Source organism: Macaca fascicularis, chromosome 18 (genome assembly GCF_037993035.2).
Source record: "Macaca fascicularis isolate 582-1 chromosome 18, T2T-MFA8v1.1".
In the NCBI taxonomy this organism is placed as follows: Eukaryota; Metazoa; Chordata; class Mammalia; order Primates; family Cercopithecidae; genus Macaca; species Macaca fascicularis.
The window spans coordinates 69231977-69253795 of record NC_088392.1 but is presented as its reverse complement, the minus strand read 5'-3'; the positions used below and the strand labels follow the sequence as shown (position 1 = coordinate 69253795).

Here is a 21819-nt window from a genome sequence, read left to right as displayed (position 1 = left end):
TTTATCTTTATGACAGTCATTGACATTTTGGGTAATAAAAATAAATCTGGTGACAAAAATAAATGATTAAAATCAGCAGTCTTAATCATTTGAAAATCAACTCTTTCTAAAGTTTAAAAAATTACCTAAACATTTAAAATCACCATCACCTGAAAAAGTTAATAATAATAATGAAAGCTATCTTTATTAAGCATCTTCTACTGTCCCAGGCACCATATTAGAAGTTTTACATAGAGCCTCATTTAATCCTTTCAACCTGAGGAGTATTACTAATCCTATTTCATAGATAAACAAGATAAGGATCAGAGAAGGTAAGTAATTTGCTCACTATCACAAACTGTTAAGGTAGACAACTAGCATTCTATCTAACCCAGGTCTCTGTTCTTTCCACAACATCACATAATTACCTTAAAAACAGCAACAACAACAACAAAAATCACTTAAAGACATGTAAAAATACTATTCTGGTAACTATATTACTTTGCTTCTATGTAATTTCATTTTATTTTGAGAATTAAGAATGAAGTTAAATAAGAAACCTTATATGGCATTATAAAATCTACTATAATCATACCTTTGATGTATTGTAGAGGTATTTGTTTCTTTAGTGCTTGTTGAATGGTACTAGCTAATAATTGTACTCATTTCTTTAATTTGCTCACATATTTCAATCTCTGAAAAAGTTGCCAAAAGCTGTTAACAGAGAACAATGGACATATTTTTAAAGTTTAGTAAATCAGAACAACATGGGCACATGCTAAAGATTAATTTGGAATCATTTACATATATGCCTTCTGAAAAAAAAAGAGGAGGTACTTTTTATAAGTGCCGAAAAAGGAATGCAACCTATTTCTTGCAAGGGCATATGAGTGGATCTCCTATTCTCACACATGGCTTTGTTTTCAAATTCTTGAAAGTGCAGAAATTCTTTTAATTTAAAGGTGAGCCCATGGAAAATCTGGACCAGCTGTAGAAAACCATCCAAGAACTCAGTGCCACAGCCACTTTTTTTGGTTGTGACACCAACCCCCGGGTGATCTGACCCTCTGCTCACCAGTGTTCTAAATTATCCAAGAGTGGTACTTCTGTTTCCACTGCTGCAACCGAGATGCCTCCCTGGAATTCATTGTCTCATTAGCTGATGCTGCCTAGAGGATGTTAGAGAGGAACTCAGGCAGCCTTTAGACTCAAGAGAGAGACTCGAGGCTGTCAAAAGAAGGAAGACTCACAAAGGGTCTAAATTCAGTGCACTGGAGAGGAAGAGTTGGGAAACAGCCACATCTCCCCGTGCTATTTGAGGAACCTGGAAAAACAGATCATCGTGACTTTCTTCAAGGTCATGCAAAGTTTAAGTGATTTTTACTGTCCCACATTCCAGCATGTCCTCTTCTATGGATTCATTTCCTATGGTAGTTCATCATTCTCTATGGCATTTTTATTAGGTAACAGTATCTCATCTTTTCCCGATAATTGTGCTGCCGCATATTTTTAGAAACTTTCCCACCCGCCATTGTCAGGGACTGAGGGGTTGCATGAATGTTGAGTTTGAAAATTCTGTTCTTGCATCAGACAGGTAAAAGTGGCCTTATTAGTATTTCTGTTTTCAATGTCTGGAAAAAAGTCCCAGGGAGAGAAAAACAAGATAAAGCATCATGTTGTCCACTGGTAAAATCTATACATGGAAAGTAGGCTAAGCTAGAGTAATCGGTTTAAGGTAGCAGTAAATAGTGTCTACAGCTCTTTACTTCGTTAACCTCAGTTAACCAGGACCTGGCAGAATGGGATTGAAACCAGGGGGCTCATCCACAGTTTCCTCAAATACTGATTTTATCAGGTTGGGCTGATAATTCCATAAACTGTCTGAGCATTGATCCTTGAATGTGATCGTTTTCAAAGTGATTCTTTTTCTGCTTGGGTTTATTTATTTATTTATTTTGAGACAGAATCTCACTGTGTTGTCCAGGCTGGGGTGCAGTGGTGCAATCTCGGCTCACTGCAACCTCTGCCTCCCCAGTTCAAGCGATTCTCCTGTCTCAGCCTCCCAAGTAGCTGGGATTACAAGCATGTACCACCACAATCGGCTAATTTTTGTATTTCACAATGCTGGCCAGGCTGGCCTCCAACTCCTATCCTCAAGTGATCGGACCGCCTCGGCCTCCCAAAGTGTTGAGATTACAGGCGTGAGCCATCACACCCGGCTCCGCTTAGATTTTGCCAGTGGTTTTGCAGGGATGATGTGTCTCCCTGCCTCTACCTCCTCCTCCTCCTGGCTGTTTTGAAAAAGAGAAGAAATGCATTGGAACAGCCCAGGAGATAGCCTGAGTTCTGCTGGCAGCCTCTGAAGGAGCCCACAGTATTTCTACCTTCCCCGGCAAGAACAGGGAGTGGCTTTGTTCTGCCCGCGCCGGAAGGGCCGGGCATCTGTGGAGCCCGGCCTTGGACTTGGGAGCGACCTTCTCTGGCTCTCGAGAGAAATGGGCAAGAGGGGCGAGGAGAGAAGTTTGTGTCCTGAAGGGTGTTGTTTCTCACCTGTCATTCATAAGACGCGCTCGAGTGCTGCCCCCTGGAGGCGTCTGTGCCACCGGCTGGAAGTCAGAGCCTGTGGCACAGGTGTCGGCAACCTCCAGGGTGGAAGCCAACCCCGCGGCCCGGGCCTGCAGGTGACACCGGTGGGCGGGGCCTGCAGAGGACCTGCGAGTCTGGGCCTGAAGCGAGCAGAGGCCTCTCGGCTCCCGCTGAACGGCGATGGTTGTCAGGAAGGAATGTGGGCTCACCGTGGAAAGAACATTCAGTTTTTCAAAAGAAGCCAGAAATATGGATGCTTATGTGAAATTCCTGATTTTTCAAACTTGGCAACCTCAGTTAAAAAAAAAAAAAAAGAAAAGAAAAGAAAAGAAAACACGCAAAAAAAACCCCCACAAAAAAACAGCATTGCTATGGCAGGACCACGAGTCATAGGTACAATGCCTTGTACACATTAGAAAGAGAACATCGCTCTGGGCAGATAAAGCAGGAGGGGAAAAAGGTAGTGGGTGCTTATGTGCCAAGTCAAAGGTGCCTATAAGCAGTTGCTCCCCTGCCCGACTGCTGGGCGTAATGCGAGGATCATGGCTGGATGTCAGCCTCCCTGTGGGGACACTGACACAGCTGCAGCAGCCCTGAGACAGCCACCTAGCAGGCCTGCCCATGCCAGATTCTGTCCTTGGGCCCCAGGTTCACAAATTCTGGATGCTGGAACAGGTAACCCAGAGGGCAGGAAAGCCAGTGCAACTTGCAAGTCTGCTCTTGTTAAAGGGTCATACAATTGTAAAATTTCACACCCCCCATATCCCAAACATCCTCTCCATATTCCTGGATGGTGAATGTTGGCTCTGTAGGCATGTTTACTCTAGGCAATATTTTTCTGAGGTTATTGTACTCTATGTGTGAGAAAGATGCATTTATGTATCCACTTTACCTTTTGGGAGTATGTTTCACCCGTTGTTAATTTTAACATCTTCCCTTGATTGACCTACTTGTGTTGGACCTCTTTAAATTATTTCTAATTCTGAAAACATCCTGACAAGGTAATATAATTCCCCTTATTTTACAGATAAAGACACTGAGGCTTGAAGAAGTAATTTTTCCCCAGACCAGCTAGGAAATGACTGTGCAGAGCTTCAAACCCAGGTCTGTCTTCCTAGGAGGCTGATGACTTTGTTACTTCTACCTGAGATGGCAAAGTCTATGTCTTTTCTCCCTGATGTCACCTAATGAAGATCTATGCTGTCTGAGCACTTAATGCCTAAGAATCTTCCATCTGGTGCCTTCTCCTTTCCTCTTTTTATGTCTTTATAAATGTAACAACAGTTCTTTTATATGGCAAAGGATGAATCTTTGTGGCACATAACTTTAAAAATAATAACATACCAGATGCACACATCCAAATGAGTGTGGATTTCCTTGATGATTAGAGACTTATTCCAGTGATGCTGTTGCCAGTCACCATCTTTCTTGTGCTTTTTTTAAAAGAAGTGCCTTCAAAGCCAGTTTACAAACCATTCAAAGAAAGTAGCCTCCTCATTTAGGTGGCATTTACTGTTTTAAACCACAAATGAAAACAGCCAGCTTCCCCAGCTGCTCTTTTTATCAGATTTGACTACAAACAACTTCAGGCTAATTCAAAAAATGAAGCCCAGTCTCCATGGAGAAAGGTTTGCCTCTGGAGAACGTTCAGAGGAATGTACTGGAGGCTTTTTTTGGTTGTCACCAAAATCGTAGTTCCAAAAATGTTCTGAGCCCAGTAGCACCATTGGTTATGTATGTGACCTTTGAAGGGGACACATTTATTGAACTGGGCAATTATCCCCTTAATTTACAGATAAATAAGGGTTAAATCATTTTTGAATCATTCCTAACAAGTTGGTTAAACTAAATGAAGAGTTAGGGTGGTGGATAGTATATTGGCTTTCAGCCTGGATTATGGAGCCAGAATGGGTTCCGATCTTTCCTTTACCACTTACTAGGTATGTAACATCGCACAAATTACTTAATCTCTCCATGCCTTAGTTCCCTGTCTTGTAAAATAAAGATAATAACGGAATATGTAGACGCTCCTAGACAGTGCGTGGTACAGAATAAGTGCTATTTTAAGTGCTAATGTTAAAATCAGATATGTCACTTTATAATACCATCCTGAATTATAGATATATTAGGCAAGATTCATAATGAAGCAGACACATTGCCTATAAGTAGCCATCATCAACTAGAGTAATAACATGTTCTTATGTAGGAAAAAGTAATTTTGTGTGGTCGCTAACATCAAAATGAAATCTGCAACTCTCTATCAAAACACATCCCATTTCATTTTACGTCGTAGAGACTCATATTGAAGTGGAGTTGCCTGGTATGACATTACAATGTCAATAGCCTGAAATATCTGTGGCATTTTGGTAAAATATTCATCTAACCCATACCTCCATACCCTTAATGTCAGAACACAATCCTTAGGCAGGGCAGTCCATCTTTGGGCAGGTTTGGTTGTTGAAAAGTCTTCCTGAGACTAAGCTGAAGTATCTCTCCCTTATCATTCTCTCATAAAAACCCCTTGGAGCCCCAAAGAAAAAGTCCTGTTTCTTTGGAGGTCAGATGTCTCCACTATTTTCTTTTCAGGAGAAACAGCCTTAGTTCCTTTAAACCATTTCTCTTTGGACATGGTTTTGTATCCTTTCACCCTATTTATCTTGCTGGTCTCAACAGACTTTGATTTCCCCAATTTCTCTGCAGATGTACTATCCAGAGGTGAGCATGGGCCTCCAGATTATAGACATGGGTGTCCCTCCTCATTCAGTGAATTACACTTTCATGAATGTAGCCAAGGAGCACATTCATTTTTATTTTATTTTAATTTTTATTTTGACAGCAGACTGCACACTTACAAAGGTGCCAAAAGAAAAGAACCAGTAGCCAAGAATCCTATATCCAGTGAAAATGTCCTCCAGGAACAAAGAGGAGAATAAAGACATTCACAGAGGAAAGAAAGCTAAGAGAATTTGTCACTAGGAGATCTACTCCAATAGGACGGCTAGGAAGTTCTCTAAACAAAAAGAAAATGATAGAAGAAGGACCTATGGGGCATAAAGAGGGAAGAAACAACATGGTAAATAAAAATTTGGGTCAATACAGTAGGAGCTTTCCTTTTCTTCTTGAGTTTTTGGAATTATTTGATAGCTAAAGCAAAAATAACACTCATCTGGTTTAAAATGTATGTACAAGAAATACCTAAGACAACTATATTATAAATGAGGTAAAGGAATGTAAAGAGAGGAACATTTCTATACTTTACTTGAACTGGTAAAATAATGATACCAATACACTATGATAAGTTATGAATAAATAATGAAATACTTAAAGTAACCCCTAAAAAAGCTATGCAAAGAGACACACTAAAAAACACTATAAGTAAATCAAAATGGAATGACTCACAGTGTTCATTAGCCAATATGAAGCAGAAAAAAAGAAAACAGAGAAATTAAAAATTGAGATAACATAGAGAAAGCAAAACCATAACAGATTCAAGCTCTTACATATCAACATTCACATTAAATGCTTCTACACCAGTAGAAGACAAAGATTGAGTGGATTAAAAATATTAAGCTGGGCACAGTGGCTCACACCTGTAATGCCAGCACTTTGGGAGGCCAAGGTGGGTGGATCGCTTGAGGTCAGGAGTTCAAGACCAGCCTGGTCATCATGGTTAAACCCCATTTCTACTAAAAATACAAAAATTAGCTGGGCATGGTGGCGTGCGCCTGTAATCCCAGCTACTGGGGAGGCTGCGGCACAAGAATCGCTTGAACCCGGGAGGCAGAGGTTGTAGTGAGCTAAGATCGTACCACTGCACTCCAGCCTGGGTGTCAGAGTGAAACTCCATCTCAAAAAAAAAAAAAAAAAATTATATATATATATATGTGTGTGTATATATATATGTATACACATGACCTACTACATGCTGTCTACAAGAAACTCACTTCAAATATAACAAGTAAGCTGAAAGTAAAAGAATACAAAAAGATGTATCGTGTAAACATTAATCAAAAGAAAGCAGAGTTGCCTATTTATATTGAGAAAACAAAGACTTCAGAGCAACTACAATTACCAGGGACAGAAAAAGACATTATATAATGTAAAAGGTTCAATCCACCAGGAAGTTATAGTAATCCTAAATGTGTATGCACCAAACAACAGAATTGTAAAATATGTGAAGAAAAAACCAATACAACTGAAAGGAGAACTTGACAAATCCACAATTCAAATTGCAGAGTTCAATACCTCTCTCTCTGAATAACTGACAGACTAAATAGACTTAACTCAGTAGGGCTATTGGAAAACTCAACAACATCATCAACCAACAGTATCTAATCATCACTTACAGAACACTCCAAACATTCCACCAAACGGCAGATACACTTTCTTTTCAAATGCCACATATATGTGTGTGTGTGTGTGTGTGTGTGTATGTGTGTGTGTGTGTATATATATGTGTGTGTGTATATATATATGCGCCAAGATAAACTGTATCCAGATCCATTAAACAAAGCTCAATAAATTTGAAAGAACTGAAACTGTACAGAGCATGCACTCTGACTATGATGGAATCAATGCAGAAAGATAACAGGAAAATGTAAATACTTGGAAACTAAACAACACAATTCTAAATAACAAGTTAAAGAAGAGGCATAGAAGGAAAATTTAAAAATACATTGAACTGAGTAAAGATTTAAAAACAATATTTGTCGACATAGTTCAAATAGTATGCAGCACTAAGAAGTAAATTTAGAATACTAAATGCATACATCAAAAAAGAAGAAAAGTCCAAAATGAATAATGTAAGATTTCACATCGAATATATAGAAAAAGAAAAGCGAAACAAACCCACAACCAACAGAAGGAGAGAAACAACAAACAGCAGAAATCAATGAAGTTGAAAACAGAAAAGCAGAAAATCCATGAAACAAAGAGCTGATTCTTTGAGGAGAAAAAGTCAACAAAATTGACAAACCTCTAGAAAGACTTACCAGAGAGAGAGAGAGAAGAGAGTGAGATAGTTACTAATATTAGGAATTAAACCAGGACCATCACCATATAACATGTGAACATAAAAAAATAACAAGGGAATATTAGCAACAATACTACACAAATAAATTTTATACCTCAGATGAAATGGACCATATAAACTCATAAACCACAAACTATTGCAACTCACCCAATATAAAATAGATAACTTGAATAGCTTATATCTATTAAGCAAACTGATTGTATAATTTAAAACTCCCCAAAAAGAAATCTTCAGCCAGGTGTGGTGGCTCACGCCTGTAATCCCAGCACTTTGGGAAGCCAAGATGGGTGGATCACCTGAGGTCAGAAGTTCGAGACCAGCCTGGCCAATATGGTGAAACCCCATCTCTACTAAAAACACAAAAAATTAGCCGGGCGTAGTGGCAGGTGCCTGTAATCCCAACTCCTCCAGAGGCTGAGTGAGGCAGGGGAATCACTTGAATGTGGGAGGCAGAGGTTGTAGTGAGCAGAGGTCACACCACTGTACTCCAGCCTGGGGGACAAGAGGGAAACTCCAGCTCAAAAAAAAAAAAAAAAAAAAAAAAAAAACCCAAATCTTCAAGCCCATACAGCTTCACTGAAGAATTCTAACTAAACTTTAAAGAAGAATTAACTCCAATAATTCTTCCATAAAATAAAAGAAGAGGGGCCGAGGTAGATGAATTGCTTGAGGTCCTCTGGGCAACAGAGTGAGACCCCTCTCTACAAAGGAAACATTTAAAAATTGGCCAGATGTGGTAGCCTGCCCCTGTACTGGGAAGGCTGAGGCAGGAGGATCACTTGAGCCCAGGAGTTTGAGGCTGCAGTGAGCCATGATTGTACCACTGTACTGCAGCCTGGGCAACAAAAAGACTGTCTCAGAAAAAATAAATAAATAAATAAGAAGAGGGCACACTTCCCAGTTCATTTTATGATGATAATATTACCTTAATACCAAATTAGCCAGGTGTAGTGGTGCGCACCTGTAATCCCAGCTACTGGGGAGCCTGAGGCAGGAGAATCACTTGAACCCGGGAGGTAGAGGTTGCAGTGAGCCAAGAGCGCACCACTGCCCTCCAGCCAGGGCGACAGAGCGAGACTCCATCTCAAAAAAAAAAAAAAAAAAATTACCTTAATATCAAAACCAGACAAAGACATTGCAGGGGGAAATAAAACCTACCAGCCCAGATCCCTCATGAACATAGATGCAAAAATCCTTAACAAAATATCAGCAAATAGAATTCAGCAATATATAAAAAAAGGAATTACACATCATGACCAAACGGGGTTTATTCCAGGAATGCAGGCTGGTTCAATAATAGAAATCAATCAATGTAACCCACTACAGTAACTAAAGAAGAAAATCACATAATCATATCAATCTATGCAAAAAAATTTGACAAAATTTATGATATAAACTCTCAGAAAAATTGGAATAAAGGGTAAATTCCTCAACTGGATAAAGATTAAAACACCTATAGCTAACATTATGCTCAGCAGCGAAAGACTGAATATCTTCCCCCCAAGATCAGCAACAAAGAAAGAATGTTCACTTTTACCACTCTTATTTTAATATAGTGCTGGAAGTTCTAGCCAGTGCAGTAAGGCAAGAAAAGGGAATAAGAAATACAGACTAGAAAAAGAAACAAAACTGTCCTTATGTGCACATGACATGATTATGTATATAGAATATTCTAAGGGATGTATTTTAAAAACTCCTAGAACTAAGAAGTGAATTCAGTAACATAATAGGAAAAAAGATACACAGGCAAACATCAATTATATTTCTATAAATGCAGTGTACAGTTGCTATATGCAATTGCTAATTGAAAATAATATAGGTTTGGGTTCAACATATAAAGAGCTTGGAAGTCATCACTTCTGTCTTCAAAACAAGAATTAAGTTGGACAAATTGAAAATCAACAACTCTTCTTAGATTCATTAGAGAACTGAGGCTGTGGAATAAACTCCAGCGGACGCTTTGTGTGTAGGCCCTCATACTTGCCTGAGTTTTACCTGCAGGAATCCCACCAGACTCTTAGGGTGAAGATCAAGAGAAATTCCCTTATGCTTCCAACAGGGAGAGAGGAAAAGTAGCAATTTTGAAATACCCCCAGAGCCCTCTGTTCTCCTTAACAAAGCCAGACCGCAGGGAAACTATTTTACCACAGCTTGATAGACTGTGGTTTTACCAAAGCCTACCAACCTGGGATAATGGATACTTCCAACTGCAGGCCACTCTAACATGGGGAAAGGGAAAGGGGAATACTTAGGCTTATTAAAAGATTGAGACCTGATCACAGGACTGCTGAATACTTACTCCCATCCTCCCACCTTACCACCACATCAGCAGGGCTCCTGTATAATAAGAGGGGTTACAGGTAAAGAACCTCAAGCCTCACACCATATTCACGGAGACTCTACAGAAACCCAAACATAACAGGAGAGACAAAAATAAAGGCACCAGAGGAAATTTTAGCCTCTGACACCAAAGCTATGTTAAACAGTAAATACAACCTAACTCCAAGCCAGATAAACATAAAAGCTCATATTAAAGGTCTGTTTACCTCAATTACTTTTATCTGATATATCATGTCTGGTTTTCAACAAAAAAAGATAAGGGACATCCTAAAAGGAAAAAACAGAGTCTGAGGAGACGAACCAAGCATAGAAACAGACTCAGATATGACCGAGATTTTGGAATTATCAGGTTAGAATTGAAAATAGCTATAATTAATATGCTGAAGGCTCTAATGGAAAAAGTAGACAATATGAGAGAACAAATGTGTATATAAGCAGAGAGATGGAAACTCTAGGAAAGAATCAAAAGAAAATGCTAGAAATAAAACCCACTGTAACAGAAATGAAGAATTGCTGGGTATGATAGAATGGTGCATTTGTGCCACTTACTTGGAAGGCTAAGCTGAGAGGATCACTTGAGCCCAGGGGTTCTAGGCTAGCCTGAGCAGCATAGTGAGAAATGATTTCGAAAGAAAGAAAGGAAGAAAGGAAGAAAGAAAGAAAGAAAGAAGGAAAGAGAGAAAGAAAGAAAGAGAGGAAGGGAGGAAGGGAGGAAGGGGGGGAGAGAGAGAGAGAGAGAAAGAAAGAAAGAAAGAAAGAAAGAAAGAAAGAAAGAAAGAAAGAAAGAAAGAAAGAAAGAAAGAAAGAGAGAGAGAGAGAGAAAGAAAGAGAGAGAAAGAAAGAGGGAGGAAGGGAATGGGAGGGGAGGGGAGGGGAGGGAGAAAGCCTTTGAAGGGCTTATTTATAGACTGAACAGAGTCAGAGGAAGAATCAGTGAGCTTGAATATCAATAGAAACTTCCAAAACTGAAACACAAAGAGAAGAAATAATGAAAAAGAACAGAAAATGCAAGACTTGTGGGACAATTACAAAAGGTCTGACATATGTGTGAGGGGAATACCAGAGGGAGAAGGAAAAAAGAAAGGAGCACAAACTGGGCAAAGGACACAAGCAGACTTCATCCAAAGAAGACATACAAATGGCCAATGGGCATATGGAAAAATGCTTGACATCACTAATCATCAGAGAAATGCAAATCAAAACCACAATGAGATATCATCTTACCCCTGTTAGAAAGGCCATTGTTAAAAAGACAAAAATAACAGATGCTGGTGAGGATGCAGGAGAAAAAGGGAACTCATATACTGTTGATGGGAATGTAAATTAATACAGCCATGATGGAAGAGTATGGAGGTTTCCTAAAAAACTAAAAATACATCTACCACATGATCCAGCAATCCTACTACTGGGTATTTATCCAAAGGAAAAGAAATCAGTATATTAAAGGGATACCTGCACCCCCATGTTTATTGCAGCACTATTCACAATAGCCAAGATATGGATCAACCTCAGTGTTCATCAATGCACACATGGATAAAGAAAATGTGGTCTATATAAACCGTGGAACACTATTTGGCCATAAAAAGAAAAAACAATGAAATCTTGTTATTTGCAGTGACCTGGATGGAACAAAAGGTCATTATCTTAAATGAAATAATCCAGACAGAGCAAAACAAATACCACATGTTCTCACTTATGTGTGGGAGTTAAAAATGCTGATCTCATGGAGGTAGAGAGTAGAATGATAGATACCCAAGGCTGGGAAAGGTGTGTGGGTAGAGGGGATGAAGAGAGGTTGGTTAATGGGTACAAACACCCAGTTAGATAGAAGGAATAAATCCTAGTGTTTGAGAGCAGAGCAGGGTGACTAGTTAACAACAAGGCATTGTATAATTCAAAATTATTGTAACAGAGGACTTGAAAAGCTCCCAACACATACAAACGACACATACTCAAGGTAATAGCTCAAACACCTTGACTTGATCGTTACACATTCTGTGCAGGTAATGAAGTATCACATGTACCCCAAAAGTATGTAAAATATCATGTATCAATTAAAAAGTTGGTGCAAGTTAAAAAAAACACAAAGGAACAGAAGAAATATTTGAAGTAATAATGACTCAGAATTTTCCCAAATCAATGACAAGATACCATACCACAGACCTAGGAAGCTCAGACTACATCAGACAGGATAAATAGCCCCAAATCTACACATAATTATATCATATTCAAACTGTAGGAAATCAAAGACAAAGAGAAATTCTTGAAAGAAGCCAGAGGTATGAAACCACCTTACGTGTGCAGAAACAAGAATAAGAATTACGTCATTCTCTTCAGAAACCACATAAGCAAGAAGAAAGTGGAGTGAAATATTTAAAGTATTAAAAGAAAAATACACTAACCTATACTTCTTCCCGTGAAATTATCCTTCAAAAGTTAAGAAGGTTCGAGACCATTCTGGCCAGCGTGGTAAAACCTCGTCTCTACTAAAAATACAAAAATTAGCTGGGCATGGTAGCAGGTGCCTGTAGTCCCAGCTACTCGGGAGGCTGAGGGAGGAGAATTGCTTGAACCTGGGAGGCGGAGGTTGCAGTGATTCGAGATCGTGCCACTACACTCCAGCCTGGGTAACAGAGTGAGACTCTGTCTCAAAAAAAAAACAAACAAACAAACAAACAAACAGTGGAACTAACCAGTGATTGCCCTTGACTGAAGACGTCCACCTTGCTCGAAGTCATCCCCTCTTCCTGGGGACTGCTCATGCCCAGTGACTGACAGTCAATGAGAAGTTTTAAAGGCCCAAATTCCTCGTCCCAATTTGGAATGCCTTGGGACCAGCCAATCTCTCTCTCTCTCTTTTTTTTTTTTTTTTTTTTTGAAAGAGTCTTGCTCTGTCAACCAGGCTGGAGTACAGTGGCATGATTTTGGCTCACTGCAACCTCTGATCACCAGGTTCAAGCCATTGTCCTGCCTCAGCCTCCCACGTAGCTGGGATTACAGGAGGGCACCACCACGCCCTGCTAATTTTTGTAATTTGAGTAGAAACAGGGTTTTACGATGTTACCCGGGCTGGTCTCCAACTCCTGATCTCAAGTGATCCACCTGCCTTGGCCTCCCACAGTGCTGGGATTACAGGCGTGAGCCACTGCACCTGGCCAGTTCTTCCCAATCTTTATAGCCGTGTTTCCTCATCTGCAAATAGTTGTCTGCAGATTTCCATTGAATTTTTTTGTGTTCTACTTTTGTAAAGACTAAGAGACATGGCTGGCCCAGCCAATGTATGATTAACTTATCTTAAAATTTAAATGCCAGTTTAGGCTTGTTCCAGTAGACCCTCCTCCCCTTGTCCCCATATTCTCTAGAGTATGAGCCTATTGAGAGGCAGGAGAATGCACTATTCAGTGAATTGAGAGGTTCTTCCCTGGCAGTGAGTGGGATTCAGAAATATTCTGGAGCCCCCTTTCCTTGTTTGGAATGGACCATGCCCTCAGGCCACCCCTGTAAGGCCTGAGGTGTGTGGCCAGCCCGACCGCTGGGCTTCAGCCTGGGTTCCTGGTTTTCTCTTCTATCATCTGCTGGGCCAGTAGCCAAGACTGAGCCCAGTCCAGTTGGCTGAGACTCTGCTTCTCCTAGTTTCTGCCAACTTTCTTTGTTTCTGGTATTTCTACTTTTAATTCATACGTTGATCCTTGGGCCAAGACTCTGGTCAACAGGATACCAGGAACTCATGCTTCCCAGAATACCCCTTCCTCCCCCCGCCCTCAGATCAGGCCCTTCATACTGATGTTGGCCCAAGTTGTACCTGTTCCCATCCTGACTGCACCTGAGTCCACACTAAGACCTTGAACCTGAACCATTAGCATCTTGCAGCCTGGGTGAGTTCCCCTGCCCTGTGCCAGGCACCTCAGCAAAATCCTCACAGTGAATACTTCCATACCCATCACTTCAGCTAGTACTGCCCCTTTGACAAATTAGTCCCTGTTAATGAGAATTAAGTCCAGGGTAGTTTGTTCCCCTGATTAGATCCACACCCTCTGAAGGGTAAAATTGCTGGCAAAGCAAGTGAAATGTTCCCAGAATTTGAGCATTTATCTTAATGGGGCTTTGTATGAGGATTTAATTTAGGTTTAGTTGTGACCAAAATATCCTGCCTTTTTGTTTTGTTGCCTATTATTAAAACACTAGTCAAAGCCTCCATCTCAGCAGATCTATTTATTTTCCCACAATTACATTTAAAAATTTTTCTTTACCTTCAGATTTGTAGATATTCAAAATGATAGCTATCTTACTCCAAAGCAAGAAAGAATTTATAACAGAAAACAAGCAGTATTAACACATAAACAAGCCACAGTGGAACAGTTTACTGGGATTTGTAAAGTAGAGCACTACTTAAACGCCAGACACTCTAACATCAACTATATGTCAGAGGGGCTAAAAGTCAAGTACCAAGAAACAAGATGTTCTAAGGATTGGCGGGGAGAAAGTGTCTTATAATCAAGCAGTAATGAGATGACTAAGGTTTTAATAGTCTGATATCTAAGATATTTGTTGATATTTCCAAGGACTGTAAGTAGCTTAAAATGTTATATTAAGGTATTCCCTACAATTTCCTAAACTAAGATCCTACATTTGTAGATATTTACTCAAAATCATTTGTTAGCATAACCTCTTAAGCAAATTATACTTTGCTTGGGCCAGTATTAGATTTTATTTTTATTCTGTAGCCCAGGTATACATACTAGCCCTAGATAAATGCACGGTGGACAATTTACACACAAACGAAGAATCATTTGCACGTATGAAGCCAGTGAATAGTCTAAATTGCACAACGTACTACCACCCAAGCAAGCCTATTCTTTAAAAGATTATCTGTCCTGAGCTCAGTAAGTTTGTAAGTGGCCACTCTGTTTTCCTTCAAACTGGTATTCAGCTAAGTGGACAGGCTAGGCAAATCTACTGGCAGATTCCATCTCATTATGCTGGAACAATGACTGGAATTTAAGGAATGATATATGAAGCAAGATAATTTAAGACCACCAAAGAAGTGACAAAGGGAATCACATTTTTGTGTGTCCCAGAAGTTGTCCTGCCTCCAGCTCAACGGATGTCTCTGCAAGTTCAGCACAGGGCAAATGGAGGGCGCACTCAAACTTCAGGGCCCTTTGTTTAACCTTATGTGCTCCAGGTAGGCTCTTGAGAATTAAAAACCAAAACTCACATTACAAGCATCTTTCAAATTCTATAATTGAACTAGAGATATGGAAATAGATCTAGACAAATTATGGGGGTGAGGGGGTGAAGAAGGGACAGGCAACCGCGGTCCTCTAAGGTTTCACAAAATGGAAGCGGGGAACCCAGAGAGTCACTTTAGCTTCTGAACCGACTTCAGTAAAGGTTGGTCTTCTTCATGATCCGAAGGAACTCCTCCTCATTCACTTCGCCGTCCCCGTCCCGATCAGCTTCGTCGATCATCTCCTGCAGCTCCTCATCCGTGAGGTTTTCCCCCAGCTCGTTGGCCACGCGCTTCAGGTTTTTGAACGAGATCTTCCCGGTCTCATCGTCATCAAAGAGCCTGAAGGCCTTCAGGATTTCTTCTTTGGTGTCCTTCTCGGACATCTTCTGAGTCATCACGGCCAGGAAGTCATTGAAGCTGATCTTCCCCGTGCCTTCCTTGTCCACCTCGGAGATCATCTTCTTCATCTCTTCCTTCCTGGGTTCGAAGCCCAGAGCTCTCATGGCCACCTTCAGCTCCTTCACGTCGATGGTCCCGCTTCCGTCCGCGTCAAAGAGGTCAAACGCTTCCCGAACTTCTTGCTTCTGATCTTCAGTGAGCTCGGGCTTAGGCGCCAACTTTCTCTTTTGGCTGGTGGGGGCGGCGCTGGGCTTCTTGAAGCTGGAAGCCATTCTCCCGCCTCGGCTGTGATCCCAACGGCGCCGCCCCGCGCTCGCGCTCCGGCGCCCCCAGCTGGCGCGGCGCGGGGCCACCCGTAGTTCACCGCCAACCCCTAAGTCCGTTGGGGGTTGGAGCGGGCCTGAGGAGACTCTTCCTACGCCCCCACATCTGCGAGATCCTGTTCACGCGAGAATCCGCAGTTCCCTCGGTATTACCCAGTTTCCACGAGTTGACGCCTGAGCTGGAAAACAGCTTGTAGCCGCCGTGGTCTTCCGTAATTGACTGGAGCTGGCAGTTCTTTCCAAGATATTTGCTAGCATCCATAAGACCCCAGTTTTATAGTTTTATAGGTTTATTTAGAGCCTCTGTCTCTCTCTCTCTTTTGACAGGAGTGTACTGGTGCCACTCGGCTTACTGCAGCCTCCACCTTCCAGGATCAAGTGATCCTCCCACCTCAGCCTCCATAGTAGCTGAGACTACAGGGCATGCCACTACACCCTGCTAAATTAAAAAAAATCTTTTTTTTTTTTTGTAGAGACAAAATCTCACTATGTTGCCCAGGCTGGTCTGAAACTCCTGGGCTCAAGGGATCTTCCTGCCCCAGCCTTCCAAAGTGCTGGAATTATAAGCATGAGCCACCAAGCCTGGCCTCTCCTTTTGATATTAATTTAAAAACCCTCTTGTTCTGGCTGCAACACACAATGGGGTGATAGAGCCTAAGGGTAAATTTAGGATAATCAAGATTGAGTGTGATCACTTGACATTCAATGTGGGGAAGGAGAAGGAAGAGAGAATATTAAAAGTCATACCATGTGTTCAACTTGACATAAATGGGAAACAGAGAAAATGGAAAAATTTATGTATAAAATTTGTAGAAGTTTGTCTCCTGACATTACACTCAACAATCATAAAATGTTTCTGGAATGTTCTCACATATGAAATGTAATATCCAAATGTATGATTTACTTTCAGTGTTTCCATTTTACATACTCAGTATAATTACACTTGAATGATGGTCATAATTTCATTCACAAGGCTTTTGATTTGGAGGGAGGAAATTTGAAATACTACATTCTGGTATTCTAGTTTTTTTTTTTTTTTTTTTTCTCTAACCCCCTAGCAGCATATTACTCTCCTTGCTTATCATCCAATCAGAGCTGTGCTGAAACCCACGCTCTGGTAGCCTTCCTTTGGCAGTGGGCACAGGAGATGATGCAGGACATGTTGGGACTCAAAATTGCCTCCTGGGAATAAAGGGGTTCTCCTACAAACCAAAGAGTAAGAGAAAAATGGAAAAGAAAGAAAAAAATTACCAAATAAGCCCACCAAGGAATTACCTGTAGAATTACTTTGTATTTCTTTAAATGGTTACAGAAAAGAAAGCTGACTTATTTTTTAGCATTCTTTCCCCCAGCAAATCTCAATCTATTAATACCTTTTGTAACCTATGAAGGTTACAAAAGATGGCATTTTGAAGAGTTTGTGTTAAAAAGTTTTAACGGCCGGGCGCAGTGGGTCACACCTGTAATCCCAGTAATTTGGGAGGCCAAGGCGGGCAGATCACCTGAGGTCAGGAGTTCAAGACCAGCCTGGCCAACATGGTGAAACCCCGTCTCTACAAAAAAATACGAAAATTAGCCGAAAGTTGTGGCACACAACTGTAATCCCAGCTGCTTGGGAGTATGAGGCACAGGAATCGCTTGAACCCAGGAGGCGGAGGTTGCAGTTAGCAGATATCGTGCCACTGCACTCCAGCCTAGGCAACAGAGTGAGATTCTGTCCCAAAACAACAACAAAACAAAACAGTGCTTGATACACAGTAAGTAGGTGAATAAATATTCGTTGAATGAATGCATGACAATGTTGGTCCTAAAATACCTTCTGAATACAACAAGTGAAAACCCCAAAAGATTAAACGATGCCAGGAGTGTTTTACAAACTGTTTTTTAAAATTCGTGGTCAGGAATTTTTTACATGGCACATTTAATTAGCCATATATCACTACCTGCCCCAGCTCGATATGTGACTTAGTTGACAGAGAGCCTAGACACAGGGTTTCTTCTAAAGGCCAAGGAAACTTACATAGGACCTCCCCTCTCCTGCCTTCCAGTGCATGTTGTGGACAGTGTCAACTCAAGGACCACTTTGGCAGGCAGACGCTACAGCCGCTGTTCTTCCAACACCGCAAATCCTTGTGACCTGCTTTCTTCCATGACAGAAGCCTGGGATCTTATCCCAAGTCCTTGCCTTATTATCTCTGTGACCTTGGAAAGTCATTTAAACCACCCAGAGTCATCGAAACACCTGCAAAGTAGGCATCATCATAAAGCTTCCTACTGCATTTTCAGTGGGAGAATGGACACGAAAGCTCCAGGAACAGCGCCCCAGTGGGGCCATACAGATCTGGGTAATTGTTAGTTGAATACGAATTTTTCCCAGACATTGTACATTTCCTTTGGCACCCACCCCTCTGCCCAAACTCAAGCCAAGCTATGATGTATTGGGAAAAACTGAAGTATAGAAGCTGCCTTATATAGAGCCACATTTGGGCCAAGCTGAACTCAAAGCACAACGGTTGTCATGGTTTCCAGATGTGTGCAATCAACAGTTACAACAAAGGGCCACCAAGAGCTTCCTTCATAGAAACAGTGCCCATAGTCAGAGTCAACTCTTGGTGGGGAGTTACATTTTATGTTCAGAGTCCAAACTCTGACTTAAGAAGGGAAGGGAAACACATTTAATGTGTGCCTAGCTTTGGGCTTGCTTCTTGTAGTTATCGTCTTATTTGATCCTTGCCATCACTTTCCATTTTGCTGATGAAAAAAATGAGGACCAGGAGAGGCCTGTAACACATATCTGATGGTACATGGCCAATAAATGGTGGCTCTGGGATTTAAATCCTGGCCTGTTGAAGCTTTGTCACTACATCATGCTGCCTTCTCCACAAGTTGATTCTATGTTACCAAAATAAAGAATCACTGGGAAGACAAGATACTGATTTTGTTAGAGTAGGTAGGTAGTCAGGCATGAGTGGGGCAGAGAAGGGCTCCCCTCCCAGCCGGCCAGAAATGTCAGGTGACGATCAGGGGATGGTTTGGCAGTTCTCACACTGCCGCTCTAAAATGATCATTGATCATGGCCGCAACAGGGAGAGGCAGTTTCCCAACAGATGAATACACTTGAAATTGGTAGTCGGCAGCTTCCAATTAAGATCTCTGGAACTGGGCCAGTGGGCTTGAGCATGCGCATTAAGAGACAAAATGGCAGAGTATGACCTTCTAGCGGCGTTCCACTGGAAAAGGGAAGAAAGCCTTAGGTGAGCACGCATACAACTTCTTAAACACACTGCACATGCTCACCTCCCAATCACAAGCAGGGCACTATGCACGTGGGAGGTTCACCCTAAGGGAAGAATGAGGGAAAGGGGCACAAAATGCCGGAAGTAGGCCAGCATATAAAATCCTAGGTTCAAGATCAAATGGGGCACTTGACCTACAAGGTGTCCACTTGGCTCTCTTCCAGGTGTACTTGTGAAGCGGCCTTGTTGTCTGGGATGACACCCAAGGTTCTCGGTCTCACAGCCTTGGAGGTAAAGGATGCGGAAACACACAAAGGGTGGGGTTTAGAGCAGAATTTTAGTAGGTGAAAGAAAGAGAATAGCTCTCTGCCCCAGAGAGGGGTCCCGAAAAAATGAGTTGCCTATCCGTGGTTAAATGCAGGGGGTGTTATAGATGAGCTAGTGGGGAAGCGGTGTCGGATCTACATAGGGCGTGAAAAACTGGTTAGGACCGTGTGTGCCATTGGCATAGGGCACGAATCTCTGGCAGCCCCCACCCCAATCTTTTATTATACAGGTGAGTAGCACTCCATGTTGCTTATTTTTCTTTTTCTTTTTTTTTTTTTTTTTTTTTGAGAAGGAGTCTCACTTTGTCACCCAGGTTGGAGTGCAGTGGTGAGATCTTGGCTCACTGCAACCTCCGCCTCCCAGGTTCAAGCGATTCTCCTGCTTCAGCCTCCTAAGTAGCTGGGATTACAGGCAGGTGCCACCACACACGGCTAATTTTTGTGTTTTTAGTGGAGACGGGGTTTCACCTTGTTGGTCAGGCTGGTTTCGAACTCCTGACCTTGTGATCCGCCTGCCTTGGCCTCCCAAAGTGCTGGGATTACAGGCGTGAGCCGCCGCGCCCGGCCACTTATTTCTTTCTTACTGTGCATGTGCTAAAAACAGAGGGGAGGTGGAGCCCCCATGGTGGACATTCCTGGCCCCAGGCACCTCTTTCTAACTGTGCAGCTGCTGGCATCCCCTCGTGCAAGTTTCCAGCTTTCTTCTCTGTGTTTGCAGCCCGATCTCCCAGGCTGCTCTTTGTTGGAAAAGAAGTGATTTCTTGGGCTGTTCTTTGTTAGAAGCCCTTCTGCCGAGGACTCTTTTGCCCTCATTATCTGCTTAAAATAATTTCTGTCTCCTGTATCACTTGCCTTATGTTCCTGCTCTCAGGCGTACATAAACTTCCACTCCTGCTCTGAAACTTGCCTCAGTCTCTTTTTCTGCCTATGACCCTGAGTTGAATTCTTTCTTCTGAGGACGTAAGAATAGAGGTTGCTGCCGACCTATACAGATTCTCTGACGATAACTTGGATATTCGCTACCAGTGATACATTTTGGTGCCATGTGACTCGGATACCTTCTGCCGATAACAATTTTCTTCCCTACACATAACAATAATTAAGCATCTTGCCTAGAAGGATTGAACAGGAATTTGTAGGATCTAAGACAGGCTCCCATTCTGGGGCAAGTCACTGAACCTGCAATATGCTTAGTATTTACATCTGTTCTTCTTCCATTCCACTTCACCCCATTCCCTGCTTTCAACTCTGTGTATAAGCTGGGGAAAGCAATCTGGGCAAAATGCCTTTGCTTGGCATTAGTGAAAGTCTGTACAAGGCATGTGAAAATCAGCTTTATTACTTTAAAAGTGATTTTTAAGTTCTAGTGAGACTGACATAAAGTAAACAAGACATACTAGAAAATCAGTGGAGATGAGTGGGGTTCTGTTTGGTTTTGGGTTTTTGGGGGTTCCTCAATTTGTTTGTTGTACCACAATGTCCTAAGTATTATGCAAAATTGGTGGTTGATTCTCTGAGAAGGGGAGAGGAGATGGTTATTTAAGTCCGGTCATGGAGACTTAACAGCTGGAAGTGGGGAGAAAAGAAGCACTGGAATTGCACAACAGGGTCTGGAGTCAGTTGAAACCAAGAGAAAGGACCCACCAGCTTGCTTATGCTGATTATTTGGTTTTCCATTTGACTTGCATGGCATGAAAAAGGTGAGGCTCAGGAGCCTTTTAAACTTTAAGTTGCACTCAGCAAATTCAGCAAATTCCAGGTGCCACCCAAGGCAGAAAACATGCATAATACAGCTTCTTTACTGCTGCTTATTTACTTTCCAACAAATGCAGAACAGACAAAATGTGAATGCTGGATGTGGCTCCTACAAACCAGGATAACTGTGCTGGGGCTGTGGAGGGGGACCCCAAAACCAACACTAACAGAGCTGAATTATTTATTCTTAAATACATGGAGCTAGTTACAAGAAATGGACTCAGCAGCAAAAGGTTTTACAATCCCAGTGGTCTCCGAATGGGAATTTGAAGTCAAGTCCAGTGACTCAACCCAAGTCTTTTTGGCAAGTCCAGGAACATATTTAAGTGTCCAGCCAAGGGCTACATGATTCCTTATTCCATGAACCCCAGAAATAAGAAAATATTCCTCTCAGATACAAAAGCAGACTTTTCTAAAAAGATCTGCCAGAATTTCACACGGTTTCTCAAACTTTCACCCAAATATTCCTAATCGCAAAAGAGAGTTGAAAGCTATCCCCTGAGATACAAGGAAACATTTGGAAGAAACCTGCAAAAAGCATCAAATGTCTTTATAATCCTGTGTTTTAACTTTTTGAAAAGTGAATGTTGCTTTCTGTTTCATAGTGCCT

The 21819-nt window shown here is 41.6% G+C and overlaps 1 protein-coding gene and 1 long non-coding RNA gene across 3 annotated transcripts; one reads left to right on the top strand and one right to left on the bottom strand.

Annotated features, from left to right (window-relative positions):
- The first annotated feature begins 272 nt into the window (after window positions 1–272).
- LOC135968266 (uncharacterized) lies at window positions 273–6266 on the top strand. 2 transcript variants are annotated; one of them, XR_010582911.1, is made up of 3 exons: window positions 273–311; window positions 3593–3669; window positions 5402–6266. It is a non-coding gene; the product is annotated as an uncharacterized lncRNA (long non-coding RNA). The 2 variants fall into 2 exon arrangements; XR_010582910.1 differs by having other exon boundaries at window positions 282–311; window positions 5405–6266.
- Window positions 6267–14134: 7868 nt separating this feature from the next.
- CETN1 (centrin 1) lies at window positions 14135–16008 on the bottom strand. The gene has a single exon (XM_005587076.4). It carries the CDS (start codon window positions 15839–15841, stop codon window positions 15323–15325), a length of 519 nt encoding a protein of 172 aa, XP_005587133.1. The 5' UTR covers window positions 15842–16008; the 3' UTR covers window positions 14135–15322.
- Window positions 16009–21819: the final 5811 nt, after the last annotated feature.

Coding starts and splice junctions, on each gene's coding strand:
- CETN1 (XM_005587076.4), bottom strand. CDS start 15,841: ATGGCTTCCAGCTTCAAGAAGCCCAGCGCCGCCCCCACCAGCCAAAAG.